The sequence below is a fragment of the Lepisosteus platostomus genome, chromosome 2 (genome assembly GCF_059453375.1).
Source record: "Lepisosteus platostomus isolate fLepPlt1 chromosome 2, fLepPlt1.hap1, whole genome shotgun sequence".
NCBI lineage: Eukaryota > Metazoa > Chordata > Actinopteri > Semionotiformes > Lepisosteidae > Lepisosteus > Lepisosteus platostomus.
Window position 1 is genome coordinate 48,568,324 of NC_142612.1, and position 23,176 is coordinate 48,591,499.

At 40.7% G+C, this 23,176-nt stretch overlaps 1 protein-coding gene across 7 annotated transcripts in view; it reads right to left on the reverse strand.

Moving 5' to 3' along the window:
- The window catches only part of LOC148676410 (neural cell adhesion molecule 2-like), a 923,711-nt gene that overhangs the window by 285,196 nt on the left and 615,339 nt on the right, over positions 1-23,176 (reverse strand). For all 7 annotated transcript variants that reach the window (XM_088607785.1, XM_088607777.1, XM_088607759.1 and 4 more), the window contains one exon: positions 912-1,055. In XM_088607785.1, coding sequence (XP_088463911.1) covers positions 912-1,055 — 144 coding nt within the window. The remainder of the gene's footprint in view (positions 1-911; positions 1,056-23,176) is intronic.

Sequence of the window (23,176 nt, forward strand, 5' to 3'; positions counted from 1 at the left end):
TGAGTGTATTGTGTTTGTTGATACATTTGGAAATTTTTATAATTTAAGATACATAATAAACATGATATTAACACTAAAATACAAAAACAAAATCATACATGTATACTTCTGAATTTTAAAATATTTTTTGGGAATCAAAGAATTTCACTCATACCATTTTTATTATATGTTAAAAAATACAAGTATAAGTATTATAAATTTAAATCCCTGAGTAATTTACTGATAGTACAGTAAGTCAGATTGGAAAGTGCAGAGGGTCTCCCCAACACCTTTAACCTTTCTCAAGTGTTAGGACATATTTGATAGGATATATTTTAGCACTATATTTGAATTACAGAAGACCCATTTGAATTTCATAACATAATAATTTATTTTAAAAATGTTAACTATGCAATTGGATTCAGGTAGCAAATTTCTCTCCTTAGGTAATTGCATTTTCAAATGTGCGTTACCTAGTCTATTTCAAAGCTGACCCTGCTACGTTTGAAATTCTGTGATTGTACATCATTATTTTTTCAGCATGTCTGCCGAATTCAGAAAATAGTCATTTTCATGTGCTGCATGTGTGTGTTGCATGTGCTTGGTTGCTGTTATGATTTCACAACAGATGGGAGAAAAGTCCAGCTGTAGTGACAAAGAACGTTTCTTAATGAAATATTTTGAAGAAATCAGTAGACTGTGCAATTCACTCTACCTCACTTTTTGAGCCACAAAGCACACCAAAAGCAAAAGTTATGCTTCAATAAATTAGTGTTACAGCATCATCGATGCTGTGTTAACGGCTAAGTGCTGATAACTGAAATGCATTAGCCTTCCAAGTTTCACATTAGGCTGTTGTTTAATTGTATCAGCATTGTAAATGTCGAAATGCACAGGCAAAAAAATCTTGGTCCTGCCCTTGTTTCACTTACTGAAGCTGTCTGCAGTGATCTCCATGCTATTGTAGAGCCAGGTGACAATGGGCACAGGGGAACTGGTGACATTACATGCTACCTCTGCCACCTCACCCTGCCGGAATTCCTGCGGAGACTTCATTTCTTGGAATGTCAGCTTCTCTGCAAGGTTGATCAGAAAAGATGGGAAGGGATTGTAAGGCAGATAAGAGCAACATTTCTACAGTCTCATTCGAATGGCATCAAAGTGCTACCTTATAACCTTCTGCACTCGTTAATACTTTCTTCTCTAGGTCAGAAAGGATTACACTAGAATTTTAGAGGGAACACCAAGATCCGGTCCACACCTCATGCTGATTGTAATCATTTGTTGTAACTTTTACATGCTACCACTGCTCAGGAAATTTAAAAAACCATAGTTTTAAATACAAAACTTGGAAAGGAGTACTGGGACAAATATGGTTTCTAACTAACATTTCTCACAAAAATTAGAAAACAACAATTAACATGTTAGACTGGTTATGCTTGTGCATCTGTGGTGTGGTGTAGAGCCTATATGTAAGTGAATTAGCATATTCTCATTCATCAGAAAATTCTACTTTCTGCCAATCTCTGATAGTCTCAGTTTGTTGATGTGAAGAATATACATGAAGTGGGAAAAAAGCAGTACTGACTGTCATGTGATGTGCTCCCTGTTACCAGTACAGTACTAGTGTTTCTGAGTTGTGGATTCTAGTGTTAGGGAAATATTTTTGTTCCTCTTCAGAAATAAATAAGTCCTCTGACTGCTCCCCTGTCATCACAGTGCTTCATGTTGTCAATGGTGCTCTGTTTAATCTTGCAGACAGTAAACTATAAATATGCAACATTTTATTACATCCTTTTGTGGGTGCCCTATTTGTATCTTTTGTACAGAATTTGCAGCTTGAAATGGTAAATACAAAAGGAAAATTAAACTCATATCTGTGTACTCAGAATATTTATTTTAATTGCTATCCTATTCCAATCATGGTAATTTGGGCACTTGTTCCTAATCCGTTCCTCCTCTGAGCTAATTTAATTCAAAGATGCTCTTGAAGGCATTAACAATGCTGTCTTTACTGGTCCCAGGAGGCAACATTGAACCTAACATTTCTGTTCTCTTTCCTCTAGATGCTGTCAGATTGTACTTGTTCCCTGTTCATTCACATCATCCCCTTCCTTTACATAAGGCAAAACTTATTAGCTGTTCTTTGTTGTTCAATAAAATGAAGCATGAAAGGGCCCTTAGTCTTCTTCACCATGTCTTTCTTCATTCTCTTTTTATTACAACCTTGCTAAATTTGCGTGGCCACATTGAAGGAAGTAATTGTCATGGCCTCTGCAGCCAGAGGGCGCTCCTTCTCTGTCCTGTCTCTCATTTCAGGTTCTTTCCTGTCCTTCCGGTGTTTCTCTCTCTGGGGCTATATATTTCCGGGTCTTTCATTCTGCCTTCACTCAGCATTGACGTTCGGATGTCCTGAAACCCACCTAGCACCAGGTCGTCCCACGTCCGCTACCTGAGGGCATAGGTTTCTATACGGCATTCCCTGAACAGCTGAGCCTGGGCTAACCCCTGTCTTGCCGCTACGCATAGGGTCTTTTCGCTCTCCTGCCATTCTACGGTTGGTCCCTTCCGACATCCGTGACAGTAATCTTTTTTTGTTTTCTAAAACTGACTTTTGGCCGAACTTTATATTAACAGGTTTGTCTAAGGTCTTCAACTTTTCATTTTTTACTGTGCCACCTCACCCCAACTTCCATCCTTTTAGAGTTATGCTGATGAATTATGTAGCTAAGAATAGCTGTACTCTTTTATGGAGCTGATTAAAAAGCCTACTTAGAAATACACGTTTCATATAAATTCATAGTTTCACAAATGTACTTATCCTCTTATTTTTTTGATGATTAAATCTGCAGCAGTTATAGTGTATGCATCAATTTTGTCCATTTACAAAGTGTTTTATTGTTAGAAAATTGTTCAATCAAAATCAGGAGAGTTTTCTCTTTTTAATTTGTCTCATTCTTTCAATTGCTTTTCTCCACTTATTCTCATACTCAGTCTTCTTTACTGTATCTCTTTATTACCATTTTCAAACTAGAGACTAATCCATTTACTGAAAACTTAATAGTGCTGTTTTTACAAGGACAATATCGATCAGCAGATTTGATCTGCCAACACATCCTTTTTAAAAGGTCAATAATTTTATTTTCAGGAATAAAAGCTGAATTCAACTCTATGTCTCTCAGCTAATGTCTGCATGAATTTTATAAGCCTATGCAGCAGATTGGTCTAAACAGGATAGCAGTAGCAATCTGATTTATTTTCTTTTACAGACGTCGAACAATGAAATTGGAGAAAGATGTTTGGTCAGATGTGAAAGGCTATATACCACGTCTAAGGGTAGTCTTCTTTAAGAAAATGTTAGCAGAGACTAAAAAGTTGAGAAAACTGGTAATTTTATCCAAAAGGACAATGAGTCAGGAATTTTCCATAAAGTAAATCCTGGAGTATTCAGCAATTTTAAATGTTTTAGCTTGTTTTCCATCTTAGCCTTTAGCTAGCTAAATCAGCTGGTGACTGGCTTTGATAGATCACTTTGTACGCTTCTCACATTGTTCAGATTAAAAAAACCTACAAAACCTACAGACTCACTGGTGCTCCATGACCAGGAAAGGCCATTCCTGCTGTAGTCTGTAAATATAATGTCCTATTTCAAGATGGCAAACTCAGAAAGCATGAAAAAACATTGCTTACATACTTTGCAGGGAAGTTAATACTTTTGAAAGACATTGTGTATACTGTACAATACAGTGTTATATGTACAGATGCAGCCATTCAAAATGCGCGGTAAAAACCCGCGGTACGGTAACCTACCCACAAGCCACCGCGGGGCACCGGAGCATACCGCAGGGCAAGTGATTGGCTGGCCAAAATGACCGACAGGGGCACTCGTGGTGCATTGGTTGGTAGTGCAAAGATTTAATCATTTAATGTCTTTACTGTGCACATTTTAATCCGCTTAGTTTTGAATATTTATATGGATTTTACCACTAAAGGGAAATTTTAGTAGCTGAGCATAAAAAGAAGAGGAGCATAACGCACCTGAAGGTCATAAACGATATTAATTTAAAACATTACTGTATGTATGTAAACTGTACTGTGTATGGCTGGTCTTGGTAGTTTAAAGAAAAAATACACACCAGTCTTCCATTTCTCCCTAAACATTTTAAGCATGAAAGTTTTATGAAACGGTACCTAAATATGCGATTGCTGTATAGAATGAATTTTAATTAAAAAAAAATATTTAACACGAACATTAAGCTGTTTACATCTTCCGCCTGAGAACAGTCACCCGTTGCTACCCAACGCAGAATGGTGATTGGCTGACACCATCTGACACCCCTCTGATTGGAGAAAAAAAACGTGCTGGTTTGCTATACCAGGAAGAGGATTTCTTTCAATTCTAAACGTGTATTTTAAAAGTTTAAGAAATAAAAACCTTACAGCGTACACAGATTTCTAAACTGATCAGGATCGTTATCTTTGTCTTATGCATAATAATGTTCACCGCTCTGTCCAGCAAATTAATAATAAACTTTATTTTATATAGCTTTTTAAACGAATAAGTAATTAGATTGCTCATAAACCTAATCACTTGCTTTTTCTTTTTATTTAGGCTCAGATTTCAACTATAGATCGTATTATTAATAACCATAATAACAACCAACCAACAAAAACAACCATATAAACATAATACCAACCAAAAACATAGATAACAACCACAATACAAAATCAAATAATCAAACCATTTTACACTCGCAAGTCCTCCAATTATCATAATCCCGCCCCTTATGCAAAACCAAACCTTCCTCCCATCCCAGTTTATCCTGTTTATCATAAACAAAATCCACCTCAATTTTCAACATAAAGCATTACACAAAATCAATACCTCAACACTCCATACTCAACAACGATAATTCACAAACAGCCAGAACATGTAACTACACATTCCCAAACATACCTACTTTCCATAGCCCCGCCCCTTATGCAAAACCAACATCCCTCCCCTGTTCTCTCTCTCCCCTGGCGGTTGTAATTGTTTTTATTTTCAAATAAATTTTAGCAAAGTCATGTATTTTAAAAATCTTAAGATTTTTCTATATATGTCTTTATTTAGTGGTTTCATTAGTGACAAAGGCTAAACTTTCTTGGAAAAATGTCTTTTATGTAAACTATGTTTGCTATTAATTCATTCAGGGCTAAAATATGTTCATTGTCTTCTAATGAAAGAAGGGTTCCTTTCGCCGTAGTCGGGAGCCTAGCCTTTAACTAGTAAGTACTGTATTTACTGGGTTTTTGAGGGGTGTCTTTCGCTAGAAATCTCGCCTCCTACTAAATACTAAATACCCGTGAAACCGGTTCAATTCGTCACAGCCAGCACTCCTGCAGAGAGTTGGGTTGTACTTGCAGTGTATACAGTACACGCGTTATGCTCTTCGTTAATGTCTGTGAAGTTTTATTTAATCTCTGAGCCATACTGATTCTTCTGGAAGCCAGTTTCCGCCAGGGAGTAAAAAAAAAAACACACTATGGTATTCTCTCCAATGCAGTGCAGTTAAAAACATACCTCTGATGCTGCTCCTAAATGAATATCGTTTATGACCATCAGAAGCTTTATGCTCCTTTTCTTTTTTCCAGTGGATTGAACAGGGAGAGGCATTTCATGATGTACTTTTCACTGATGAAACAACAGTGGCTCTGGAACAGTTTTCAACCAAGTCGTTTTATAAAAAGGGGAGATATGTACACGTTACTGAAGCTAAAAGTTTAGCCTTTGTCGCTAATGTAAACACTAAATAAAGACATATAGAAATCCCTACGTTACAGACTGTATATGGCTGGTATTGGTAGTTTAAAGAAAAAATACACACCAGTATTCCACTTTCTCCCTAAACATTTTTAGGATCAGAGTCTTACATGTGGTTATTTCGAAAACGTTTGTACGTGCTCCTTCTTACCATGTTACTGTTTACCGTTACTGACCATATTAAGTTTAAGTGCCTGTGGGCACTTTTCCTGTCCGTGGGGGGTGGACCGTCTTTCATTAGAAGGTTAGTCTGTTCTACTCTGAGAATGTAGGGGAGTGGGAAGTGCCCGCGGTCATTTAATTAGTATTAAAATCTTAGTTATCTTTCTAGTTCACAGGTTTGCATGCATAATTTAATTTTGAAAGCCACTGAGACATCAGGTACTACTGTTGTATTTATGAAAAAGAAACAAAACAAAAAACATACTAACAACTGTGCCATCCTACTCCTTAGTTAATACATTTTATTATTCATAAACAGTTAACAGTTAGCAAAATATTTTGAATTATATTTAACCCTATTTTTCTTTAGTTTTGTATTTAACTTATTATATGATAGTCAGACTTAATGTATATTTGAACAATGAAAATATATTTTTACAAGATTTTACATTAAGCACTTAAAATTAATATGGTTAATAATAGTAAACTGTAACATGCTATAACAAGATCGGTTAAACTGCGAAGAAAATGCTTTCAGAGAAAATGTTTCAGGTGTGAAGAACATAGATCTCCAATGCAATTTCAACCAAACGTGTTCCCACACACCCTGCCCCCGCTACCATTAGAATATACACAAACATTTTAGCGTTTCATTCTGAGCAGAAGACCCTCACACCTGAAGAGTGCTGGCTGTGACGAATTAAACCGGTTTTACAGGTTTCAATCACAGATTGGGACTCAGTAAAGTAACACACAGCGCCACTGGATTTGATAATACTGTACCTAACCAAAATCCGCAATATGGAAACAGAACCTGTGTAATTGTTGATAGATGATGTACTCGTAACATTTTTTCAAGACGAACTACAACATTTAAAAAATGACTTGTATGTACTTGATATCTCTAATCAATCCACGGGTTCCAGCACAAAACGAAACTAAAACGCATACCGTTTCGCGCTTCTTATTAGTTGCTCAAAAGTAATTTGACCGTATGAAATGCATAATATAAACCTAGAAACATATACGTGAGCAGTACTTAAGCACTGTAGTATCGGTGTTAAGACATACCTCTCAAATACTGTAAATCAAGTTAAAAATATCTCAAGACCGATTCTGGTCGTAATGAAACCATGTTTCGTGTATGTTTTCTTTTTCATCTTGAATTAACTCATTTCTAAATACCTTTTTCACTGTTAACATCTTGTAGCAACTTTGCGACAAAATATACACTCTGACAGTTCATCCTGCTACCAACATTAAATAAAACAAATCTTAAGATCTCTATATTTATGTCTTTATTTAGTGGTTTCATTCGAAGCTTACAATGTTTAGGGAGAAATGGAATACTGGTGTGTATTTTTTTCTTTAAAGTACCGAGACCAGCCATATACTGTATGTTTATGTTAAGATTTCCCTTCAGTGGTAAAATTAGATATGAATATTCAATACTTAAACGGGCACAGTTAAGACATTAAATATAGATATACATATTGTATACAGTACAGTTTGCATACGGTAATATGTTTATGTTACGCGATTAAAAAATAAATAAATAAAACTGAAAGGTCCAGCACCAGCTGGATTCGAACACACAACCTGCCAGTTGGTAGTCCCGCAACTAGACCAGTAGGCTACAAGACAGCTCGCATAAGCAGGCAGGCGAAACAGCCCTCCCGCAGTACACGGATATAATCATACCGTTATTAAATTCTTGAGATACGCGATTCCATATTATATTCCCTTTAAATCAAATTCTAAAAGTATGCTTGTTGACTCCGGTATCACGTTAGTTAAAGACTTCGAAGCTTACAATGTTTAGGGAGAAATGGAATACTGGTGTGTATTTTTTTCTTTTCATGATAGGTGTCGCATTTTAAATCATTTTCGTAGTTAGAAATTATGAAACGCCCTGTTAAAAGCAAGGAAGTTTTTATGCCCGTTGAAGTAAAACAAAATGCCTGACAAAGTATGGCTTGGACAGATTCCAAGTGCTTGTACAAATGTGCTAAAGAAATTATACTTTGAGTATACAGCTTGTCCAAAGTCATCCATTATTAATACTATTAGTAATATCTTCAGTAAAGGCTTTGATGCATAAATATTTCTGATAAAGGTAGGTTGTGTACTTTTGTCCAACTGAGCAATCTTGCTTTCATAAAATATACCAACATTTGAATGACTGATGATTAACATGCTGTAATATACAGTTCAAAATTAAAGGCTCGAATGCTGTACATGAGAGGTTAAGCTCCCCCTGGCGGTTTTACAAGGCGACGCCGGATAGCTAGTCACGTGACACACGTGATACCGCGTGATACCCCGGTGGGCGTGTCGCGGTATGCCGTGAAATACCTCACCCATTTTGAATGGCTGCATCTGTACATTCTATACACTTTTAGGTACTGACAAAGGACAATGCAGACTTTATGCATTTTGGTAGGATGTTACATTGAATTGCAAGATTTCAGTAAAGCTTTCTTGTCTGATCTGTAGGAGATTGCTTCTGCATAAAAAATATCTCCCTGAGCAGAAAACATGACTTGGGAGAAATTTCGTTCATGCTTCATGTTTTATGAAATAATAATAACAATTATCAAATATAAAACAAATATAAGAAATTAAAACATATAACATATATACATTAAGTAGAGTTACCACTTTAAAATAAAGCTAAATAGCAACTCTACTTACTGTACAGATGCAGCCATTCAAAATGCTTGTGGTATTTCGCGGTACACCACGGTAGGTGTGTCGCATAAAAACACAGTATCACGCAGTATCATGCGGTGCAACGTGTCATTTGACGTCATACCGGAAAGTATCCGGAATCACCTTGTAAAACCGCCAGGAGGAGCCAATAAAGCTTAAGCTCTCATGTACAGCATTTGAGCTTTTAAATGTAAACTGTGTATTACAGCATGTTAATCATCAGTCATTAAAAAGTTGGTATATTTTATGAAAGCAAGATTGCTCAGTTGGGCAAAAGTAAACAACCTACCTTTATCATAAATATTTTAATTATGCAGAAATATTTTATGCATCAAAGCCTTTACCGAAGATATTACTAATAGTATTAATAATGAATGACCTTGGACAAGCTGTTAACTGAAAGTACAACACTGGTCCACATTCTTTCTAACTGTCATTTTATATGAAAATACTTTTTTTTTATTGACAAACACCACAGCATTTTGTTGATCAAACTAACGAGGACAGGACATTAGCTAGCCAATATGATAAAGGAATAAATGACTTTTTTTGTTCATTTCTTTAGCACATTGGAATCTGCAAGCACTTGGAATCTGTCCAATCCCTACTTTGTCAGGCATTTTCTTTTACAATAACGGTCATAAAAAAACCCTTGCTTTTAACAGAGCATTTCATAATTTCTAACAACAAAAATTATTTAAACTGCGACACTTATCATTCAAACAGAGCTCAAAATATCACAATGATCCTCAAGAGTACAACAAAGACTGTATTAAAGATACTTGTATAAGATACATGAGAATCCAAGCTTTTTTATCTACGCTTTCTTATCTACGCTAAGAAGTAGTCTTTAAAATTTATCACACAGTAAAAAGTCAAATTTCTGGGGTGTCCGTATACCAGAGATTATGGTACCGCTTCAGAAGGGTGTCAGCCAGTCAGATTCCAGGACCGGAATTATCTGTTTTATAATCGAGAATATAATGTAATCACATATCTAAATAAATTAATAATGATATTAATTTAAGGATCTGTAGCGGCGAGGCTTATTAATAAGAAAGAATTAAGTGTTTTGAGCTTTCCCAAATGAGGCCTCATCTCTCTGTTCATCTCTGTGGTGCAGCCACAGAGAAGCTATTCATGCAGGCTGATTTAAAGATGTTTTCTTTTGATAAGGGACACCTCCCAAAGGGGGATGCACTTAGCTAAGCCTGGCTATCATGATCAATGGTCATCCATTGGCGCCTGTAATGAACAGTTCTTTCCGGACCCTATGCGGACGACACAATCCGACGAAGTGGGGGAACACTGGGGAAACGTCATGCAGGAAAACGGGGCTGAAGACAGGGGGGCGTGTCCAAGGTGCGCTGGTGCACGGGGGAGGTGTGGCCGAGGCGAACAATCCAAGAGTAATCCTTAGGGAATATCCAAAAACACACGAGTAAGTCCAAAACCAGAAGATCCATCAGAACAAGATAAAAACCACGAAGACCGGGTCGGAACCGGCGGACAGGGACAAGGAACAAGGGTTAAAACCTTAACGGGACCAGGCGCTTCCTGGTCCCGGACTCGCACGATATGGAAATCAGATGCAGAGCCCGGAAGAGCGTCAGCGCCTGGCTAATAAGGTGGGCAGGGAATAGGGCGCAGGTGCATGGAATGAAGTCTTTAGTGAAAGGGCTGGAGCACCCTTAAGGTGGGGGGACTATAGTCGTGACAGGCGCCTATCTGTCTAGGGAGTGCCAGATGGACATCTGGACTGCATTCCTAAGTGTCAGGAGTAAGTGACTCATATCTCACCTTGATCAACCAATCAGGGACTGGTAGGGCCGAGTAACCCACGTGGGACTCTGATGGCCATGGAACTTTCAGCCAATCAACGAGCTGAAGTTCCTCCAGGTAAAAACAGGCAATACAGAGAGCCTGAGAGATTCAGTGTGAGATTCAGTGGAATTCTGTGGACTTTTCTAAAGGGAATTCAAAGGAGAATTCCAGGGCAGGACGGCCCAGGAGCAGAAGGCTCCCAAGGGCAGGACATTCTCGCAGCGCGCCTCCTGACCATCCTGAGACTCAGCCCGGACAACAACGGAACGGCCAGTGTGTCCGAGTGCCAGAACTTTCCTTTGTTCTAAGAGTCTAGAGCGGAGGTTGCCAGAGAGTAACCAGAGGATCCACCCGAGGTTAGCACCAGCAGCAGGCCTCGTGAACAGGTCAGAACTGTGGATAGCTGAATCACTATTCAGAACTAGCGCTTCATCAGGAATGAACTGGTCCTCTTCCTGACTTGCTGGGACCCACAGTCATCTTTTCTCCTGTGCGCAAACTTTGCTAGTTAAAGCCGACACTAACTAGCATCTGCAGCACACCGTCGCAAACCGCACAGCACAGCCTGGCACGCAGCCAGAGTGCGCGGATTGGACAGCAACAAGCCTGCAACTGTTTCTTTGTGCCCGCAGGAGATCTGAATCCCCAGAGATTGGATGAGTATTCAACTTCAATGCATTACAGCTCGAGAATTCAATTGTTTTCCCAACCAGTTGATATCAATTTAATTCCTAAGAGTTATGTACTTGTTTTGAGTATCTAATGTAGAAGTTATAACCAAGTTCATTTATGAAACGGTCTTAATGAATGACATACTGAACGTATGTCCTCTTGATATGTGTAACACTTTGTAACTGACTGAATATATAACTTTTGTATTCTGATAACCCTCTCAATACGATATGTTAGGTTTATATGCATATTCTATGTATTAATAAATGTATCCTCGTGTATTAGTATCTGTGTGTGTGCGTTGTTTGAGTTATATCGCATGGTTGGATTCTAAAGCCATCAAAAGAATCAACTTTGTGATTTACTGCTACAATTAATAATTGTCCCAGTAAATGCCCAAACCCTACAGAACTGGTGCCTTCAGAGAGCACACTACATTTAATTTGGCGTCCCTGGGTCGGCATGGCAAGACTGAAATGAATCAACCAAGCGGAATAATTCAATATGAAATGCCGTTGGTTTCATACACGACAATAAAGTGTGCTGAAAGCCGAAAGGAAAAAAGTTCCCCTTGCTCTTTAAGCAGTGCTTGATTGTTTTGTGATCTTTTGCAATCTACCGGGTTGATTGCATACTTGATCTTGTGGTTTTCTGTGGTAAAACTATGATTTCGTACTTAAAAGTAATACTCTTTAAGTTTAACGATGGTTGCAAAAAGGTCTGAATTCGAGTCGCTATTAAGCACTCCCTCTAGCAGCGACAAGTCTGACCACGATCTCCGTCATATCTCCGTCAGCGGAGAAGCCAGGAGAATAAATCTCCATTCTCTGAGAGAGCTAGCGAAGGACAAAGAGAGATTTGACCCCGCAGTGTCAGAGAATAATATCGAGAGTTATATTCAGGACCTCAGGTATAACCTGCAGTTCCCGCCAAACGCCACAGAACAGGAGAAAGTGTTTCTGTTCAGGAAAACTACCAGCAGAGCTCTACATGAGTGGATGGCTAGGCAGATGAAAGAAGTCTGTAATGACTTTGAGCAGCTTTGTCAAACACTTATCCAGGATTACAGTGCATTTATTGACCCGACTGCCGCGATAGCCGCCACCCTTAACATTAAACACGAGAGGGCAGAGTCCCCTCGCGAATATTACGAGAGACTTAGACGAAATTATTTTGCAGGGTGAAATGATGAGGGTTGCGAAGAGAACAACATTTCAAGGGTTTATTCATTGTGAATCTCCACCCATCAGTCAGAAAGATGATCGTAATGCATACAGATGCACAGACCATGAAAATGACTGATATTAAGAGATTCGTGCAGAAAGCCTGGGAGTATGATGTCCAAAGTCGCTCTAATCAAAAAGCTGTTAAAGTGACTGTGTTCGCCGTCAGAGCCAGCAGGTTTAACTCCCTCCTGCTCGAAGGAGCACAGGCTCCTGAGCTGGCTAAGCCCTTTTCCAAAGCAGGCACACAGGACCGCACCCAGCGTCCTAAGTGCCATGAGAACACCGGGGGAAGGAAAGGGCTAGAAAAGGCTGAACAAAAGGATTCAGTAGCGGCCCGCCTGGCCAGGCTTGAACAAGCTTTATTAGGACAGGGACAACCACTCCCCAAGGCTGCCGGAAGCGTGAATGAGCTGATACTCTCCACTGGAGGAGGCGGAGACCCGCCCCCTCTCCCTCCCTCAGTCTATCTGATTGAGCGGAAGAGTTCCTGCCTGGATGAATTCAGCCACTCCCAAGTGAATGCTGACTCCACCCCTGAAGTCACAGAGCAGGCAGTAAAACGGAGAGGAAAAGCAGGAAGCTTTTACCTCGAGGCTGCCATGGGAGATGTCTTACCCAGTGAGACACTGATTGACACTGAGGTTGAAAGGTGTTTGATGTCACACGGCAAGCTCAAACGGGTAGAAAAAGAAAAGGGCATGCGACTCAGAGAGGATGGATCACCAGAAAGGCAAAGTGTGGAAACAGGTCAAGGCTCCTAAGCCTTCTGTACAGAAGGAAAGGGGGGCCAAGAGGCAGACTGTGCTCACACAGTGCCCACCGAACACAGAAGCCTATGTGGAGATTCCTTCTGTTCCCTCTGGACAAGAAATAAAAATATTTTCTTGTTCCCCGAATATACAGGGAAGTCGTGTCCCGGCTGAGGTCCCAACAGCCTCCCTGCCACAGGAGCGGTGCTCCGAGCAGCCGCCCGATCCACCAGGTAAAGCACACCCCTTTTACATCCCTAAAGAGGAGCAGATCTCCCCACCTGGCGATGAAAAGGAGCTTTCCCTGTGCACCCTGGCACCCAAGAGGGGTCAGGAACACCACCCTGCAGTGGTGGAAGGGATCCAGATGGCAGGAGAGCAGGTTGGTGATGTAGCCCTCACCCTTAGCCCTGAGAGGTCCTCTATTAGTGAGGATCTGCTTGAGCAGCTGTCACGGGGCCACCGCCAGGTGCCCCTGGTGCAACATTCACAGGTTAGACAGGAGGTCCAGCTGGACGCTAAGACTACTGCGCTGTGGACACACCTGATCCCAGATGCCGATTCCCTCTGCTGTGACCCAGGGAACCTGCAGTCAGGTAACATTACTTCTCACAACTACCAGGTAGTGAGTGAGACTGACCTGATTGTTCCTGCCTCAACGGCAGGGTTGTCAACACACCCAGTCCCCCAGAAGGGACAGGGAATGAAAGCCGAGCCGGTTTTCTTACAGCCAGCAGCTCAGTCTATCAGTCTGAGTCTGACCAACAGTGGTTCAGCCAGACTGGAGCTGGATGGACAAGCCTGCCAGTACAGGACATCGCAAAGAGGGGTGTCAGAATCCCCGCCTGCACTGACATGGGCCTGGTGAGTGATAGTAAGTTCAAAGACAGTGAACTAGCTATCCCAGTGCTGGGGCAGCTCCCTGAACCCCTAGAGAGGGAAGGGGGGAGCGAGCAGATGTCCTACACCCATGCCCAGCGAACAATTGTAAACATGCCGATAGAGGGATTCCTCAATCAGGAAGTGTGCAGGGTGGACATGAACAGTGAGAATGGGGTAACAATCCCAGATCACTCAGGTGCTCCAGATGACCACTCAGCCGAGGGTCAGGCATGCTCCACCGCTGCACCACCCCCTGCAGGGTTCCTAGAGCACAGGCATGAACAAATTGAAAAAGCAGATGCCCTGGAAAAGGAGGAGCAGCATCAGCAGCTGCGTCAGATTTCCCCAGATTTCCAGGATGTTGGTGCCCAAGATGCCACAGGGCATACTGAGAAAGACACCATGTACACGCTGTGCCAGCTTAGAAAGGCAACAGTCACTCAGAAGGAGATGACTGGGATCAGCCACCCGAAAATACTTTTGGGAGGACTGATTGCTGCCGCCACTGTTGCACGTTTGCTTTTTCTGGTAGGTTTGTGTGCTACTGGCACTCTCACCCTGATTGCCCCAAGAAGGCAGGTGTCAGAGATGCCAGAGGGTAGTGACAGACTGTATCGACAGCAGCAAAGGCTGGAAAGCTTAGGGAAAACCCTACAGGCAACTTCCTATGCAACAGGGTTAAACCTTATTCCCCAACCAGTGGACATGATTGTTGGTGTTATACAGTGGGTTTATGCTTGTGTGCAACAGGCCAGAATGTTGACACAAGACCTGTTAAGGGAGCTTAGTGCCACTGTAGTCAGTCTAACCATGGCACAATTCCCAACCCACTTGATTCCACTCTTCTCAGTAGAGGAGTATGTGACATTAACCCCATCGTTCATAGCTCACCCAGAAGGCAAACCAAGATTGAATTCGGTTCCAAATCTTGAGATGGTTATGGCTACCAAAGCTATCCATTGGCTGTGTCTAAACGATTCACCAATGAAGGGTGTAAAGCTACTAAGGAGCAGAGGGAGGTTAATGAACCCCATGAAGAGCAGGTGGGAAGTAAATGGCTGGTCAGCACACCACATTTAACTGTCACCATGACTTGTGACAGGCATGATACAGCTACCACAATGCAGCTACCTAACCAAATAGTTTTCCTGTAAGTTCCCGAGAAGGCCACAGTGCTCTTGAACTTAACACTGTACTGTCTAGAACCAGACAACATAAGACAAAACTTGAGGTCATGGATGCCTTCAGGTGCCACACTATTGAATTGGATAGAAATCCAAGAAACAGTATGCCCTGAAGAGGTACAGGTAGTTAGTTTGCTTTAATGGAACAAACCTCCAAACCACCCTAGCAGATACCCAACACAGGTGTTGTGGTTTATCGGGGGGCTGGGAACAGGAACTGTTGTTATTGTAACACTACTGCCGGGTAGCTGGATCATGACTGGATGTACTCTGAATGCTGTACTCTCACATCAAGATGTACTCTGGGTAGCATGAATGAGTCAAAGGTAGCATGTCAAAAGAAAGGAAGTGACTTCTCCCCAAATATCTACTACAGAGGTATCAGATATTAACAGTGAACTTCCTGATGTGTAATTCCTAGACTTAGATAATGTCTCCTACCGTGTTTATACATACTCCAGATGTTATTCATCCTGTTTGTATCCAATGCTGGTTCCGGTATGAATTCTCGAGGAGTAATGTGGACATTTAAGATTACTGTTCTAATAGCAAGGGACATCACTTAACTGTTTTGAAGGCAACAACGCCTCAGGACCTCGTGACCTTCAAGAAGGGGGGATGTGTAGCGGCGAGGCTTATTAATAAGAAAGAATTAAGTGTTGCTGTGCTTTCCCAAATGAGGCCTCATCTCTCTGTTCATCTCTGTGGTGCAGCCACAGAGAAGCTATTCATGCAGGCTGATTTAAAGATGTTTTCTTTTGATAAGGGACACCTCCCAAAGGGGGATGCACTTAGCTAAGCCTGGCTATCATGATCATTGGTCATCCATTGGCGCCTATCTGTCTAGGGAGTGCCAGATGGACATCTGGACTGCATTCCTAAGTGTCAGGAGTAAGTGACTCATATCTCACCTTGATCAACCAATCAGGGACTGGTAGGGCCGAGTAACCCACGTGGGACTCTGATGGCCATGGAACTTTCAGCCAATCAACGAGCTGAAGTTCCTCCAGGTAAAAACAGGCAACACAGAGAGCCTGAGAGATTCAGTGTGAGATTCAGTGGAATTCTGTGGACTTTTCTAAAGGGAATTCAAAGGAGAATTCCAGGGCAGGACGGCCCAGGAGCAGAAGGCTCCCAAGGGCAGGACATTCTCGCAGCGCGCCTCCTGACCATCCTGAGACTCAGCCCGGACAACAACGGAACGGCCAGTGTGTCCGAGTGCCAGAACTTTCCTTTGTTCTAAGAGTCTATTGCGGAGGCTACCAGAGAGTATCCAGAGGATTCACCCGAGGTTAGCACCAGCAGCAGGCCTCGTGAACAGGCCGGAACTGTGGACAGCTGAATCACTATTCAGAACTAGCGCTTCATCAGGAATGAACTGGTCCTCTTCCTGACTTGCTGGGACCCACAGTCATCTTTTCTCCTGTGCGCAAACTTTGCTAGTTAAAGCCAACACTAACTAGCCGGTCAGTGAGCATCTGCAGCGCAAGGTCGCAAACTGCACAGCACAGCCTGGCACGCAGCCAGAGAGCGCGGATTGGACAGCAACAAGCCTGTAACTGTTTCTTTGTGCCAGCAGGAGATCTGAATCCCCAGAGATTGGATGAGTATTCAACTTCAATGCATTACAGCTCGAGAATTCAATTGTTATCCCAACCAGTTGATATCAATTTAATTCCTAAGAGTTATGTACTTATGTACTTCTATCTAATGTAGAAGTTATAACCAAGTTCATTTATGAAACGGTCTTAATGAATGATATACTGAACGTATGTCCTCTTGATATGTGTAACACTTTGTAACTGAGTGAATATATATCTTTTGTATTCTGATAACCCTCTCGATAAGATATGTTAGGTTTATATGCATATTCTATGTATTAATAAATGTATCCTCGTGTATTAGTACCTGTGTGTGTGCGTTGTTTGAGTTATATCGCATGGTTGGATTCTAAAGCCATCAAAAGAATCAATTTTGTGATTTACTGCTACAATTAATAATTGTCCCAGTAAATGACCAAACCCTACAGAACTGGTGCCTTCAGAGAGCACACTACAGATCTAAATATCTAAATCTATGTATCTATATAGCTGGTAGTATTACTGTATTTCACTTTCTTTGTAAACACGTTTTGTTAACACCCGAATCACAGGTTGATTCTGTTTTTTGGTCTGTTATGGTCTGTAGCTCAAATCCTGCTTAACTAAAAATTAGACACAAGAAGAGTATTATTGGACAATGTTGTGAGGCTATGGAGGAATTTCTCTGTAAACTGAAGAGTTATAGAGGAGACAAGTTGTGTATCGCTTCTTTTGACACTTGTAAAAAAAACATTCCAATGTTAATGCGACACAGAAGATAATGTGGTGTATTGGTAGTTACTAAAAAAATTTAATCATTTAATCTCTTTACTGTGCACATTTTAGTAGCTAAGCTAAGCATAAAACGCAGAGGAGCATAACAAAGGTCATAAAGGTCATAAACAATATTAATTTAGGGACATAAACATATTTTGTAAACTGTATGTTGCTGTTATTGGTATTTTAAAGACAAAATACACACCAATACTCAATTTCTCCCTAAACATTTTAAGCACCAAAGTCTTACATGTGGTTGACCTTCCGACCAAATTACTGTAATATTTGTATTGCTGTTTCAGTCCGTGTTACATAACTTGCCTCAGTGGTGCCATGGCTTAAACGACCGATTTACAGTACTGTATTAGCGTGAGGTCACGTCTTCAAATCCAGCAATCGCTGTGAGTTTTCTTTTATCAGAAACACTTCTTTGAAAAACTAAAATAGCAAATATTATGGACACTACAGTATATTGACATTTTTTATATTTCAAAAGAACGTTCAAAATAATGTTCGTACTGTATGTACAGTACACAGCGGTACCGCAGGTTGAACTGTAGGGCACAAATCCATCTGAGCCCAAAAGCCCAGCATATTAATGTGCATTTGCCTGGTGCTGCGCGGTTTTCAGCACTCTCTGCGGGAGTGCTGGCTGTGACGAATTAAACCTGTTTCACAGGTATTTTCAAAGTAGAAGGGGGTGAGTCTTCCAGCGAAAGACACCTCCCCCCCCTCCAAAACCAATTTTTCTGCTTACAGTAGTAGTACTTAAGTACAGTACAGTAAGTACTTACAGTACTTACAGATGCAGCCATTCAAAGTGTGCGGTACAGACACGTACCGCAGGTAAGATGACAGGGGGTACCGCGGTGCGTGATTGGTTGACCGACAGGGGCACTCGTGGTCCGTTGGTCTGTCGTAGAAAGACTTACTGTAAACGTCTTTACTGTGCCCGTTGTAGTATTGAATTTTACCACTGAAGGGAAATCTTAGTAGCTGAGCATAAAAAGAATAGGAGCATACTGTAACGCGTGTGAAGGCCATAAACGATATTAATTTTGGAACGTAAACATACAGTATATAGCTGGTCTTGGTACTTTAATGAAAAAAATACACACCAGTATTCCATTTCTCCCTAAACATTGTAAGCTTCGAAGTCTTTAACTAACGTGATACCGGAGTCAACAAGCATACTTTGAGAATTTGATTAAAAGGGAATATAATATGGAATCGCGTATCTCAAGAATTTAATAACGGTATGATTATATCCGTGTACTGCGGCAGGGCTGTGTAGGGCTGTTTCGCCTACCTGTTCATGCGAGCTGTCTTGTAGCCTACTGGTCTAGGTGCGTGACTACCAACTGGCAGGTTGTGTGTTCGAATCCAGCTGGTGCTGGACCTTCCAGTTTTATTTATTTATTTTTTAATCGCGTAACATAAACATATTACCGTATGCAAACTGTACTGTATACAATATGTATTTGTATATTTAATGTCTTAACTGTGCCCGTTTAAGTATTGAATATTCATATCTAATTTTACCACTAAAGGGAAATCTTAACATAAACATACAGTATATGGCTGGTCTCGGTACTTTAAAGAATAAAATACACAGCAGTATTCCATTTCTCCCTAAACATTGTAAGCTTCGAAGTCTTTAACTAACGTGATACCGGAGTCAACAAGCATACTTTTAGAATTTGATTAAAAAGGAATATAATATGGAATCGCGTATCTCAAGAAATTAATAACGATATAATTATATTCATGTTGCAAAAGAACTGCAACGGACATAAAAACTCCCTTGCATGGTTTCATTACGACCAGAATCGGTCTTGAGATATTTTTAACTTGATTTACAGTATTTGAGAGGTATGTCTTAACACCGATACTACAGTGCTTAAGTACTGCTTACGTATATGTTTCTAGGTTTATATTATGCATTTCATACGGTCAAATTACTTTTGAGCAACTAATAAGAAGCGCGAAACGGTATGCGTTTTACTTTCGTTTTGTGCTGGGACCCGTGGATTGATTAGAGATATCAAGTACATACAAGTCATTTTTTAAATGTTGTAGTTTGTCTTGAAAAAATGTTACGAGTACATCATCTATCAACAATCACACAGGTTCTGTTTCCATATTGCAGATTTTGGTTAGGTATTATCAAATCCAGTGGCGCTGTTAGTTTACTGAGTCCCATGTCACATGGTCTGTGATTGAAACCTGTAAAACCAGTTTAATTCGTCACAGCCAGCACTCTTCAGGTGTGAGGGTCTTCTGCTCAGAATGAAACGCTAAAATGTTTGTGTATATTCTAATGGTAGCGGGGGCAGGGTGTGTGGGAACACGTTTGGTTGAAATTGCATTGGAGATCTATGTTCTTCACACCTGAAACATTTTCTCTGAAAGCATTTTCTTCGCAGTTTAACCGATCTTGTTATAGCATGTTACAGTTTACTATTATTAACCATATTAATTTTAAGTGCTTAATGTAAAATCTTGTAAAAATATATTTTCATTGTTCAAATATACATTAAGTCTGACTATCATATAATAAGTTAAATACAAAACTAAAGAAAAATAGGGTTAAATATAATTCAAAATATTTTGCTAACTGTTAACTGTTTATGAATAATAAAATGTATTAACTAAGGAGTAGGATGGCACAGTTGTTAGTATGTTTTTTGTTTTGTTTCTTTTTCATAAATACAACAGTAGTACCTGATGTCTCAGTGGCTTTCAAAATTAAATTATGCATGCAAACCTGTGAACTAGAAAGATAACTAAGATATCCATCCATTATATTCCATAATATCCATGAAATATATGGCGCTGAAATACAGTATGTGTGATGCAGTGGTGGCCTTACACGGTGAGGTGCCCTGGCAGCTGTGTGATGCAGTGGTGGTCGGGTATGTAGAGGTGCACTGGCAGCTGTGTGTTGTGACGCAGTGGTGGCCTGGCACGGTGAGGTGCGCTGGCAGCTGTGTGGTGTGACGCAGTGGTGGCCTGGCACGGTGAGGTGCGCTGGCAGCTCTGTGGTGTGACGCAGTGGTGGCCTGGTACAGTGAGGTGCGCTGGCAGCTGCGTGGTGTGACGCAGTGGTGGCCTGGCACGGTTAGGAGCGCTGGCAGCTGTGTGGTGTGACGCAGTGGTGGCCTGGCACGGTGAGGTGCGCTGGCAGCTGTGTGGTGTGACGCAGTGGTGGCCTGGCACGGTGAGGTGCGCTGGCAGCTGTGTGGTGTGACGCAGTGGTGGCCTGGTACGGTGAGGTGCGCTGGCAGCTGTGTGGTGTGACGCTGTGGTGGCCTGGCACGGTTACATGCGCTGGCAGCTGTGTGGTGTGACGCAGTGATGGCCTGGCATGGTGAGGTGCGCTGGCAGCTGTGTGGTGTGATGCAGTGGTGGCCTGGCACGGTGAGGTGCGCTGGCAGCTGTGTGGTGTGGCCAGCTGGATTCAAACACACAACCTGCCAGTTGGTAGTCACGCACCTAGACCAGTAGGCTACAAGACAGCTCGCATGAACAGGCAGGCGAAACAGCCCTACACAGCCCTGCCGCAGTACACGGATATAATCATACCGTTATTAAATTCTTGAGATACGCGATTCCATATTATATTCCCTTTTAATCAAATTCTAAAAGTATGCTTGTTGACTCCGGTATCACGTTAGTTAAAGACTTCGAAGCTTACAATGTTTAGGGAGAAATGGAATACTGGTGTGTATTTTTTTCTTTTCATGATAGGTGTCGCATTTTAAATCATTTTCGTAGTTAGAAATTATGAAACGCCCTGTTAAAAGCAAGGAAGTTTTTATGCCCGTTGAAGTAAAACAAAATGCCTGACAAAGTATGGCTTGGACAGATTTCAAGTGCTTGTACAAATGTGCTAAAGAAATTATACTTTGAGTATACAGCTTGTCCAAAGTCATCCATTATTAATACTATTAGTAATATCTTCAGTAAAGGCTTTGATGCATAAATATTTCTGATAAAGGTAGGTTCTGTACTTTTGTCCAACTGAGCAATCGTGCTTTCATAAAATATACCAACATTTTAATGACTGATGATTAACATGCTATAATACACAGTTCAAAAATAAAGGCTCAAATGCTGTACATGAGAGGTTAAGCTCCCCCTGGCGGTTTTACAAGGCGACGCCGGATAGTTAGTCACGTGACACACGTGAACCGCGTGATACCCCGGTGGGCGTGTCGCGGTATGCCGCGAAATACCTCACCCATTTTGAATGGCTGCATCTGTACTTACGGTAGTACTTCTCGCGTTAAGAAAGCTAGGTGTTAGCATAAACTATTAGTAATCAATAATATTAAATTTAGCACTGCAATAAATTGTGCTTTTAATAAATTCTATTCTACTCTGAGAATGTAGGGGGGAGAAAGAATGCCCATGGTCTTTTCACTGATAAACTTGTGTCAAGCTGTCAACAAAAACCAGCTGTCAAAAATAAGTTGTTTTTTTTAAAGTCAATTGTGTCCATAATATTGCTATTTTGATATTGCTAATTGCTATTGCTACTGAGTCTCTGTGTCTACAGTACATTGTTTGTGAACAAACCGGTTTCACAGGTATTTTCAACCCCCAGCCACTGTTGTTTCATCAGTTGTTATCCTGTAAAGCACTTTGAGGAGCCACCTTTAAAGGCGTTATATAAAATAAAGTTTATTATTATTATTGATAAGCACTTTACAGGATAACAACAATAACAACAACAATTTCACAAGTCCTGGGAGGAAGAATATCATCATTTTAATAATAATAATAAACTTTATTTTATATAGCGCCTTTAAAGGTGGCTTTTTAAAAAAATGAATTTGCATTTGCACACAGAGCAGTTTACTTGAACATGGAGATGCCATACTGAATAATTCCTGCACACAACCATTGCAGTGGAATTTGCATTGTTTGGCAGGGCTATGATTCATACAAGTGATGGTGGATTTGGAGACAAAATGTATTTACATTGGGTTGCTGTAAGTGGAGCACTAATAACCCCAAAAGTCTACTTATTATTTTACAAGAGAATGCACCTGACAAGCTGGACACTATGCTTCTCAAATCGCTTTACAGGATAACAACAACAATAACAACAACAATTTTACAAGTTCTGGGAGGAAAATATGATCAATATCAAAAATAATAATAATAAACTTTATTTTATATAGCGCCTTTAAAGGTTGCTCCTCAAATCGCTTTACAGGATAACAACCTATGAAACAACAGTGGTTGGGGGTTGAAAATTCCTGTGAAACCGGTTTGTTCACAATGTACTGTAGACACAGAGACTCAGCAGCAATAGCAATTACTGTAGCTATAGCAAAATAGCAATATTATGGACACTTATGGACTTTTTTTTAAAACTTTTTTTTTGACAATGAAAGACAGGTTCCTTTCGCCGAAGTCAGGAGACATTAGAAGCTTGCCACACCTGGACTGTTACACCAACGCATAAGCATGTTAAAGCGATTCCATTGAAGAGCCGGGCACGATAATTGTTTTGTTCCTTGATTTTCTGATCTGCAAGGCTATTTGGCTGCAGCGAATGTGAATTCTGTCTGGCATTGTAAGATTGAGAAAAAATAGAAGTATTTGAATAAAGATG